At 34.1% G+C, this 12,235-nt stretch overlaps 1 protein-coding gene across 1 annotated transcript in view; it reads right to left on the reverse strand.

Moving 5' to 3' along the window:
• Positions 1-10,014: 10,014 nt before the first annotated feature.
• The window catches only part of LOC140243084 (uncharacterized), a 161,420-nt gene continuing 159,199 nt past the window's right edge, over positions 10,015-12,235 (reverse strand). Inside the window, exon 9 of the mRNA XM_072322819.1 lies at positions 10,015-10,672. Within this exon, the coding sequence (XP_072178920.1) occupies positions 10,464-10,672 (209 nt within the window). The 3' untranslated portion in view covers positions 10,015-10,463. The remainder of the gene's footprint in view (positions 10,673-12,235) is intronic.

Consider the following 12,235-nt stretch of genomic DNA (forward strand, 5'->3'; position numbering starts at 1 on the left):
CAAAGGATAATTTTTGCATTCTTATTGAGTTGAATTTGTCTTTTGTTCTCATTGATATATGGAAGAGCATGTACACGCTTGAATAACAACTTGTCTATTTTTGCAATTTTTACTTTTGTGCCGTGGAAGAGAAAAGCGAATATCACTCATGCGTAAAGTTTCCCTTTTTATTGACCTACCAGGTTGATAGCCAATTAAGTTACCTTTAACATGGTATATAAGACATATTACCAGTAATTATTAGCCAAATAGTCTATGAGAAAGATAAACTTGAAAAAGTGTTTACTTTCTTCTTTTTTTTCTGAGTGTATATTTATATGTCAACTTGGCAGAGGCCTGAGCAGATTGCTGCTACAGTGGGTACATGATTGGATTGGATATGAGACAGGAGGGGAAAAAAAAAAGTTAGGAAGAAACTTGGGATGATTTTCAATATACCACTTAATAGGAAAACACTCTGACTTAGGAAGACATTTTCTTCCTAGGCAGGATTTCAGAATACCAACCCACCTCTCTTTCTCTTCTCGAATCCGCCTCGTTTACTTCACTCTTTCTCTCTGAAGTAGTCTGTTTTCTTGTGTGTTAGTAGCGATGAAGTGATAGGGCAATAAAAACCAATGTCTAAGCAAAATATTGGAATGTTGTGCATTTGAGACATTGTGCAGAGGACTAGTATGCAGTTACGTGTGGGTGCGTGATTGGATTGGATAAGAGATGTGATGAATCATCAAAGAAAAAAAAAATGCACATGAAAGTAACTAGTACAACAACTTCCGGTATATCTTGTGGCAAAGTTGTTGGATATGCTCCACAGGTAGGCACTATATTATTTCATCATGCAAGTATTAGTAATAAATTGCCTTTAAGACAGATTTTAATGGAGATGGGATAGAATAAAACCCATGTTTAACCAAAGTTTTGGATTTGGAAAATGCAGAAAAACTACACTGTATATAGTAAAACACTTTGGTGGCTGAACCACCCGAAGCCACCTGTCACAGCTAACATCTCATCTTTTTTCAAGCAGAATACAAATTTTACTATGTATTCTCACACTATGCCTTCAAAATCAAAAGACATAAGAAGGGTTTAATCAAAATTTTGGACTAAGTGCCATTTTACAGCATTTTAAATGGATGGTACAGTATTGGTGGAGAGGAGTATTGGGTTTTTAACTTTTTGCGAGATACCAAGAAAACACTTATGAAATAGTACAGAGCATACCATTTTAAGAGGAGTTTAAAGTTTATTTGATGAAAATCGGGTTTGGAATGACTGAAACATCCAAAAACAAGGTAAAACAAAGCGATCGTAATAAAATTTTCATCAATCGTTTAATAAATGTTGAATTCCTCATGGAATTACATGCTCTTTCATATTTCATAAGAGGTTTCTCATTATCTCACCAAAAAAATTTTAGAAACCTGAAATTAGGTCTCAACCAAAACTATACAGTCCCTTTAAAGTTAAGTTCATCAACCTTTTGAGTGATGCCTCACTTGTTACATGGCAAGGAATAATCTTGAAGTTGTGATTAAACATATCATAATTATATTCTAATTATTTTCTATGTCTTTCAGTAGCATCAATCCCAAATATCTTTAAACATGAATTGAGTTGACTTGTTTTGCAATCAAATGTCATTTTTTCATGACTCTTAGAGTGAAGATTGTGACTATCATAAGCATAATTTTACCCCTATCCATATATCCCTTAAGACAAAGGAAGATAATATATCTTCATTCAAGCACCCAAAATGATTGTAGCCTACATCTGAAGAGTTATATTGCAAAATAAGCTAAGCACTATTTTTAATCACTTCAAAGTAAGTCCATCATCAGGGGGGCGTTTCATCAACATTTGTCAGTGCTGACAAGTTGTCATCACTGACAATTTCAGCAAAATCCTTGATTTTGATTGGCTGAGATGCTCTGGTCACTGACTGTTACTATGGTGATTGTCAGCGATGACAACTTGTCAGCGCTGACAAACGTTGATGAAACACCCCCCAGATAGAGCAAAATTAAATCTTTCCAGTAATATCTCATTAACAAATAACAAGAAATATTCTAGAAGTTATGATGAAAAATATCCTGTATTTTCTTATAATTTTCTGTTTTTAGCAGCTTTAATCACAATAATTATTTAAACTTAACAAGAATGGAATTAGCTTGTTCCATGATAAAACTCTTCACATGTATTTATGTCCACTGGGGACAGTAGAGACAGTAGAGATCTGTATGAAGGTATACTATTTGCTGAATCTTAAGCAAAATGTAGTAAATTTAATAAGGTATTCCACTGTGCATTACTTTTATGATCTTAATCATATAAAATGAACCCCATTCCATACTACTAGGCCTACTACATGCACTACTTTTTAGAATATTATGTATCCTTGTAAATACACACACACACACACACACACACACACACATACACATACGAAGAGTTTGTTCGCAAAAACCGATAAGTCCATTTTTTGAAGATTTTGAAGTACGGTCTCTGTCATAAAGTACAAAATAATACCTTTTAAATGATATATTGGTCACTACATTATAAAGGTACATTTTTGAAGTTATGGTCAAAAGAAACAAAAATTTTCTTATTATTCTCTTTATTTTTCTTGACCTTTAATCGCAAATATCTCCATTTGGCAAATATGGACTTATCGGTTTTTGCGAACAAACTCTTCATACACATAACTATTATGGCCATCAATTCATGCTACAGTATTACACACACCCATACATGCACAGACAGACAGACAGACACACATACACACACACACCCACATACACACACACACACACACTATCTCTCTCTCTCTCTTCGTCTCTCTCTCCCTCTCTGATCTTATTATCTGAGGCTTATCCACAGGTGAGATCTAAATGACAAACACAAGGGAAAGGGGGTGATTTTTAGCTGTTTTCTTACAAAAGTGTTTATTTTTTTTTTATTATGATCCACATTTACCACTCCTTGCGTGGTATCATATTTTGGCATCTATACAACATTATCTTATAATGACTCCATTGGCAACAACGACAACAACAGTTCGTAATACATATCAAGGTAAAATGGTTATATAAATAATATATCATACTAGACAGCAACAACTGCTAAAACTGAAACCTAAGATCAGCATACAAAACAGACAAAACAATGATTTCATAGACTACGATTAGACAAATAAATCTGGCAGTAAATAAGCAGTAGCCAACGTGCCACTTCTACAACATAGAGTGGTCCACATTGAAAAGTGAAATAGAACACAAAATACAGGAAGACAGTGAAGAAGTGTTTGTAGTTCATAAGTAAGAAACAATTTCCAACATATTGTTAAAAACATAGAAAAGAAAACCACTTAAATCTCATTTTAATCTTATTAGAATAGAACGTTACCCTCAAAGTAACGGTGGGCTTTTTGAATCACTAAAGCAGTAATACAACAGCAACTGATCAGGAAAATATTTTGTTCTCTATGCACCTGCAAAAAGTAAGCAAATGAGCCTATGCTTGTGCCCACATAGGCTAATAAATTGGCAAAATTAATTTGTCATTTCCATTGACATCAGTGTAGGGCCTAATGACTGATGTTGTGACAAGAAATTTCAGCAGGATGTTTATTTCTGTTCAAATTTTGGCCTTAATGCACATCAGGCCAAACACATCACGCCAAGTTAAATGTATATTAATAATTCTGATTTAGTTGGTTTGTCACTTACTTCCTTTTGTAAAAATTGGGTATTGACATGTGTCCTAATACATGGAAGTATGAAAGTCATGATTGTTTTGATGTCACTGGCTCATTCATTGAGGAAAATATTGCTAGAAAGTGGCAGAAACAGTGTAATTGTAGACATGATTCCATGAGTAAGTTTGGCCAGTTAAGAGGAATTTCAAGTGTTTTCATTTCTGCAGAATCAAATTATAGTAAACGTATAAATATCACAAATAGAAGAGCAAAACATTAATGTGCTTTCATTTTGTGCTATATAGTTTCATGTCATGCAAAGTGTGACAAAATATCCCAATGACTAAGATTCCCATTTTTGCAGTACACAAAAGTAGTTTGTATCTCTGTTTTATATATCTCTAAAAAATCACTCAAAGGAAAAATATCAAAAGTCAATTCTTTTTCAAAATTAGGATCATCAGAAAATAATATCATTCTGCTGATTGATCATCAATCGAAATGAAAGTCTTCTTGAACTGGGATTTGCTAGCAATTTAGCTACAAATGATGTCATGTTCGCAAGAGAAACATACATTCCTACAACTATGATGCATTAAAAAAAAAGTGGTTGAGAGTTAAAATGGCCAAAATCAGTTTGAGGAGGAGTTGACATGCAGATACCATGATATACAGCTAATTTCCAAAAGAGCTTGAGCAGCATAAGGGGAGATATTTCTACCTTAACCCTTTAAAGGACAAGTTCACCTTCATAAACATAAGGATTGAAAGAATGCAACAATATTAGTAGAACACATCTGTGAAAGTTTGAGGAAAATTGGACAATCGATGCAAAAGTTATGAATTTTTAAAATTTTTGTGTTGGAACCGCTGGATGAGGAGACTACTACAGCTTGTGAGTCATATGCATACAACAGTATAAAGAAAATGTAAAGAAAATTCAACATATTTTCACTTTTTTAGCATAATAAAAGAGCACTTGCCCTGCCTCTTTCTAAAGGCAGGGGGAATAATATTACCCATAACATTTGTCGTTAACGAGTCAGGGGAATGTGTACTTTTTTCAAAAGATTAAATTTTGTGAAATTCTCTTTATATTTTCCTTATATTGTTGTACGCATGTGACATCTAAGTTTTCACTAGTCTTCTCATCCAGCGGTTACTGCACAAAAACTTCAAAAATTCACAACTTTTGAACGGATTGTCCGATTTTCCTCAAACTTTCACTGATGTGTTCTACTAATATTGCTACATTCTCTCAATCCTTATGTTAATGAAGGTGAACTTGTCCTTTAAGGACAAGCTGATCTTGCTGTAACATGCATTTTCCATATGTACCTGCACGAGTATACTCGGGACTAGTCTTCAACAGGTTAGTGAAAACCAAGAAAAACTCAACAAGATTTTTAACCCATCTCTGAGATAGGTGTTCTAGCCCAAAGCAACAACAGAGTTAAACTTGGATGAAGATATGGGCAAAATGGGTCAAATGTTCAGAAACACATCGTCAGAATGTCACATCTACAACATTGCTATGATCCTCAAAAATAATGTCAGTAGGTTGCTTTTGGTCACATGACCAATACGTTTCCTGAAGTTATCACCATTATCATAATCACCAAATTAAAGATAAAAGATAAACAGCTTTACCTACAACAATGTGAAAAGATATAAAAAGCCTTATCAAACAAATCATTTTCTTCAGTGTTAATTCACTGATTTCGAACACAGATTTAGAAGAGGAACTTCCACAAGCTATGTCATAGTTGCATGACACCAAAAGCACTTTTACCACTTGGACTTTACATGTATGCAGGGGCTACCTGTAGGCTAAAGATTAGATGTGGTTCCCTGTGAATAATCTGTTAACTTACAACTCAATGACTTTCAAATAACCAGAACTTCCCAAATAATTATTACATTTTGTCAAATCTTCACTGATCTTTAGCTTTTGTTACACCATCCTCTTTCCTCTGTAATAATATATATATATTAAAAAAAAACAAAAACAAGAACAAGCAAAATAAACAGTGAATCTAATATGAACATCATCATACAATAAAACAATACAAAAACAAAATAAGATCAGCCATGTCTGACGTAGTGAGGTAGAACATGCCTTAATCCCTTCCATAAGAATGGATCACAAAATAATGGCACTGCATTCAAAATTAGGTCTAGCGCTGTTTGTACAATTTCTGGTACCAAAAACGAGAGCACTTGTGATCAATCTTGTGATTGATAAAGAACAGAGCTGTGACATGCAGTGTTTTTTTTTTAACTATAAAAAAGGGAGAAAAATAAGCAGATTTTTCCAGAACAGTGATATCAGTCACTCTGTCAGTTACTCTAATTTCGATAAACTATCCTGTGCTTTAGACTCTGTGCTTCCCCATTACAGTCAACTTAAAAACAGACTGGAATTTCACATCAACTTGGCAATTTATGAAATTTCCCTCTTATGTTCATGCTTACTTGTGATCTATCAGTCAATTTTGTAAAAAGAAAAGAAAAATTCATTTTCTACTTTATTTCTGCTCAATTCTACTAGAAGATGTGTGACGTTCAAGTTAACAACTACAGAATATTTGAATTGGTGTTAAATTTTTCATTTTTATACCAAATATTTACCACTGAAATTTTCAGCTGTCAACTCTACAGCCTTCACCAGCAGAAGAACCCATCTTCACCTTGATCATGTGATGGTTGATAAGCAGGTTAGACTAAAATATAGGTAAATATTTTGTATTGATATCAAAAGTTTAACACCCATTTCAGATGAATTTCCAACACAGATGAGCTTCTACTTTAATTACAAAACAAACGATTCATTTGAAACAGGGGAAACAAGTATTCTCCAAATGATATAAGCATTTTAAAAATGTGTTCTATAGCACAGAGTGTAATAATGAACAGCTTTGCTGTCAAAACAATCTCTGGATGTTTACAGTTCTAGACAGACATATAAATAATTGTGATAAAATGATGATAACAACTTCATATGCAATGCAGAAAAAAAGGAGATAAGCAAGTTTGTGACAATATGGTAATCTGAACATCTATGCTAAAGAGGATCGGCACTTGTTACACAAGCTTCTCTTCTGTATGCACCTTGACAATATCGCATGCATTGTCCAGAGATAGAGTGACCATGACAGACCATAAGTGCAACATTCCAAATGTCCACATAGGAATCATAATAGGTCATATCGAAGGTCAATCATGATTATGAACATGAATCGAACAATAAATGTAAAAATAGCAATTAAGTGAATGACAGTTATGTAGTAATTTTTGAAACACTGTAGGCCTACATATATTTACATTGATTAATAAAATAAATCAAAAAGATGGACACCATTCACACAATCATTGTATTCTTTCTACAGCAGCTCGGGGGGAAAAAAAAGACAATGAGTAAAAACATAGGAGTATTTTATTTCTAGGGAGAAATAACAAGGACATGGCAATGGCAATTCTTATTTGACTCGACTTCTATAAAACATTCTATCAAAATGACCAGAGCTGTGCTAACATCTATAATTCCTAAATAATCTTCAATAAAGTCTTCAAGAAATTGTGGCATTCATTGCTAGAGACCAAATAATTATGCATGCTGCTTGTCCAATGATGGGCCGACACAAGAATCCTATGGCTATGCCAGACTCATTTCACTGTCTGTAGTGTCACTATAAAGATACCAAACATTTCACACTCCAGAGAAGGCAATGGCGTTGAATGTGAATCATAAATCGATATTTGACTTACTGCTTTAATGTACAGTCATCATTATATCAAAATGCAACAGCAAATTGAAACAAACCTGGAGGAAACAAACTCAGTTTCATAAATAGAACAAAAAATGACACATTTAACACAGATGCATATAAATAATCTGGTCCCATAAGAATATTCACATGAGTGTGAAGTTTAGATATAACTTTTTACAATGATGCATAATGGGTGACTTCATAAGTCATTTTGATTACAAAGTACAGTTTGACAAAAGAATACAGATTGATCTATCCTGATTTATTTGAATATTAATGCAACATCACAATTGATATGGAACAGTTGATAAAAACTAGGGTGCACAAAAACAACAACTTCCTTGATCAGGCAATTCATTTGTCATTAATGTAACATAGAGTCCTATTCTCAAAGTGAAACAAAGAATATCAGGACAATTACACACATGTATTGATGCATTCAACACAAAGAGTATTGCTGATGAGGTTTTTTTTTTTTTTTTTTTGTAAAGCAATTTTAATGCTTTCACATACATTACAGTTGAATTCATTTGTATATATGCCATTTGATTTTATCATCAGCTGAATTGTAGGGAACAAAATTAATGTAAAATCTCATATCTTAAAAATCTTGAAAATTCAAAATTTGGTTATGCAAACTCTGGGTCCATTACATTAGAGACTACCAATGGGATAACCATGCACTAAGTACAATGAACAAAGAAACAACACAAATTCCTAACAACTACTTGACCGTTGTTCTGCAGTTGAAATGATTAGTAGGTACCTAGTCATTTGTGATGTAACTCCTGAAGTAATGGGGTCTGGTAGCAGTTTCTACATTAAAGAAAAATGTATTTTAAACTATGACCAAACTATGAGGCACAAACATGTACACTGTCAAAATCATTAAAAGGAGATAGGATGTACATGTGTAGTGTAATATTTTGTTAATTGATATGTCCAAAAAGATGGGGTAACAGTGCATTCTTTTTATATAGTACGTGACAAATTAAATAATTCTATCTTTACAGTTTTCTCAAACAAGGAAACAAACTTACATACAGACATAGTGTAGGTTTAATCTATCATCCTCTTCTTCAGCCATATGGAATATAATGGAAAGTAAACCTCACAAAAAGCTAAACTTTTATCAGCTATTTAACCATTTTCATAAATAAACACTTCCAGCAGCGCTACCAGATGCAAAGATTACAGACGACACAGTACACAGGATTTGTAACCATGGCAATAAATACCCGTCATGCCATGCATAGATATAACAAAAAAGATTAGCTGATACAGGTAGACACAAAAAACATGACATTTCTTATATAAAAATTGCACTATGATATTGAAAAAGGCTATGAAACTGAAATGAAGAAAATAAGCGTCTCTTGAAAGACCTACACATTCTTCCAGGTTTCTTCTCACTTCCATTATCTTACAATCTACAGCAGTATATCTCTATTTCTCTCCCATTAACACATCTCTGAAAGGGATCGTATAGTTTTGGTTGAGACCGAACTTCAGATCATTTTCTAACATTCTTTGGTGAGATAACGAGAAACCTCTTATGAAATATGAAAGAGCATGTGATTCCACAAGAAATTAGCAGTTTATTTGATGAAAATTGGTTTGAAAATGGCTGAGATATCCAAAACAGAGTGTTCCTAATAGAAGGTGGGACCCAACTTTTATTACGGTCTCTTTGTTTTATTCTGTTTTTGGATGTCTCAGCCATTCCAAAACCGATTTTCATTAAATAAACTTTGTCCAATGCAAGTTGTGTAGGCAAGAAGTTTCATGTGCATTTTCATTTTGCAAATATTGCCGCTCGCGAAATTCGCAAAATTAAAATGCATGCGATAATTTCTCGTTTTACAGAATTGGTAGGGATGATAACTGGGCTTTTAACTTTTTATGAGATATCAAGAAACCACTAAAATGTGAAACAGTACACTGTACCATTCTTAGGGAATTCAAAGTTTATCTGATGAAAACTGGTTTTGGAATGGCTGAGGCATCCAAAAGCAAAGCAAAACAAAGCGATCGTAATAAAAGGTGGGTCCAACCTTTTATTAGAATTGCTCTGTTTTGGATATCGCAGCCATTTCAAAACCAATTTTTATCAAAGAAACATTGAATTCCTCTTGGAATGACATGCTCTTTCCTATTTCATAAGAATTTTCTCATTATCTCAACAAAAATGTTAGAAACCTGAAGTTAGTCTCAACCACAACTATACACTACCTTTAATATTCATCACTACACATAACAATTTTCACTCACATCCTATACACTTACTCTCTCTCTCTCTCACAGACAGACAGACAGACAGACACACACACACACACACACACACACACACACTAACACTTCTCTCTTTGTTGCTCTGTTTAAATCTCTATCAGTCCACTCATTCATTTCTCTCTCGTGTAACTCCAAACTCTCATCTTGTAACACCTCTCTCATTCATTTACCGAACTGCTTATTCTCTCCCCTCACTACCCCTCCCCCCCCCCCCAATTTTCTCTCTTTCTCTCTCTCTCTCTCTCTCTGCCTCTATTAAATACAGGATATCAAAATAAAACTGCTCTGGATAGAAAACAAAATCTGTAAGAGGCAGAGGCTTGGTACAAATGAAAGCTCACTTCCAGACAACTAGTTCCACATCCTCCTGAATTTTCATAATAAAGAACATTCTCTCACCATCTGACATATTTTGTTCTCTTTAACACTTATATATTCCACATCATCTATTCATAACATGTGCAAGTTTGCATAAACAGAACATCAAGGTAAAACTTTTTACAAATAATCTTTTAAATGTGTTGAGTTGGTGCATACCATAAACACAGTAAATAATGAACATTATTGTGACAAACAAAAATAATACTATCGCCAAGAGATGATATCCCACAATTGGAATCATCTTTTTCCTTTTCTTTTAACGCATGTACTGTTCAGTCAACTTGAATTTCATGGCTTCCAGGCCACACCCAAGTGATGCGTTGCTAGGGAAAGTAGCTATTTAACTGTCTATTGCCTGGTAGCGTGTGGGAGCGCCATATCGTGTTGTCGTTGGAATCCTCCGTAGGACTGACCCTGTTCATCATCCCGGGGCGTGGCGGGCTCCGCCAAATCTCATCGATGTTGATGCGATCCTCCTCCTGGACTGCGGCAAGAACCCCGTTGGCTCCACCATGACTCCCACTGGCACTCTCTGCAAGACATCAAAGGAAAGTAACAATTCTTCTTCATTAGAAAGGTGAGGTGGGAAAGCTGCACTGCGATGCCAGTCCCTTAAAGGTAGGGGATACCTTTTACAGACCTCCCAAAATGCAGCAAAACATTAAATATGAACCTCAGGGGACTTGTTTAGGCCACTGCTGAGAAATTTGGAAGTCAACAGTTATCTATAATTTGAATAATGCACAAAACTCAACTACTCAGTAGTTCTGCGTGTCAGCCACACTTAAGCCTTTTTGTTGCAGTCTTCTGTATCTTTTATCTATAAACACAAATCTAAAAGTATAAGAGCTGATGTAATAACATATAGAGTGTGTGGCAAGAATGTATATAGAAATGTTTGTAAGTTTTGATGAACTTTCTTCACAAAATATACATGATGGACACACATGCAGTGCATGGGTCTGCAAAGGTAGCCTAGTAATGTACTGGAATTTACGGTGAGCCCCGAAAAAAATTCAATTCAAAATCTAACGATCAATAAAAATGTACTAAATTTTACCTTCCACTTTCAATACTTTATGGGAGTTTCTAAAATGATACTCTCTTCAACATACCACTGTATTTATACAACTCTTCATTTAAGGCATGCAAATGGGATTCCCTACCTTTAAGAGCAAAGGGTCTTTTTATAGATTACTCTAAACTGGAATAAAAACTGTCACAACTTTTCAAACATTTGTCCAATAAGGCCACTCTCCAGGTGATCTAAAAATCACCATGCTGAATTTCATTAATCAGTCATTGAGGACAGGCTGATTTTGCTACAACAGGCATTTCCCATAGACACCTGCCAAAGTATACCATGGGTACACATTATTGACAACATAACATACGGATTGTCACAATTAAATTGCTTGGAACTTTTTTTTTACTACATTCATCTTTGTAAAGAGACAATATGAAAATTTATTTATTACCTACATTGTTTAAAAAGACCTAATCAATGATGTTTACAATAAATTTATTCTATATTCTTTTGAACAATGGAATGATGTATCTATTAAATCTTTAATGTTAAATGTTATATCAAATGTTTCATTGGCAGGAACAATGGTAAAATGAACCCAATAGAGTCAATACTAATCAACTTTCTCATTTCAATATGCCAACACTGTTGTAAACCTGAGTATTGCCCTTGTCATGATGAGGTTCAGCTAGGAAGTGGGCCCATTTATCATCCTGTAATTGGATGATATCTTAGATGAAGCCACCATTTAACAATGTTTCCAGTGTGAGAGCATTAATTGAGCTGCATGGTCATATGTGCTCATAAAGTCTTTAATATTGTCTAAATATGAAGCTAGTATATTACATCAATGATCATTATCAAACAAAAATATTATTGAAAATAGGTGCTAAATGCTAAATTTGTTTGTACTGGATTATTTTAATGCATTTGCACATCATCACATGGCTCAGTATCTAAACTTAAACAACTTCTGAAAGTGGTCAACCGCACTATTTATCACCATGATTACATAATTCTTCACAACTTCATTATCTACTCTTGACGGTAGCTCAAACTTATATTTTG

The sequence above is a fragment of the Diadema setosum genome, chromosome 19 (genome assembly GCF_964275005.1).
Source record: "Diadema setosum chromosome 19, eeDiaSeto1, whole genome shotgun sequence".
Taxonomy (NCBI): domain Eukaryota; kingdom Metazoa; phylum Echinodermata; class Echinoidea; order Diadematoida; family Diadematidae; genus Diadema; species Diadema setosum.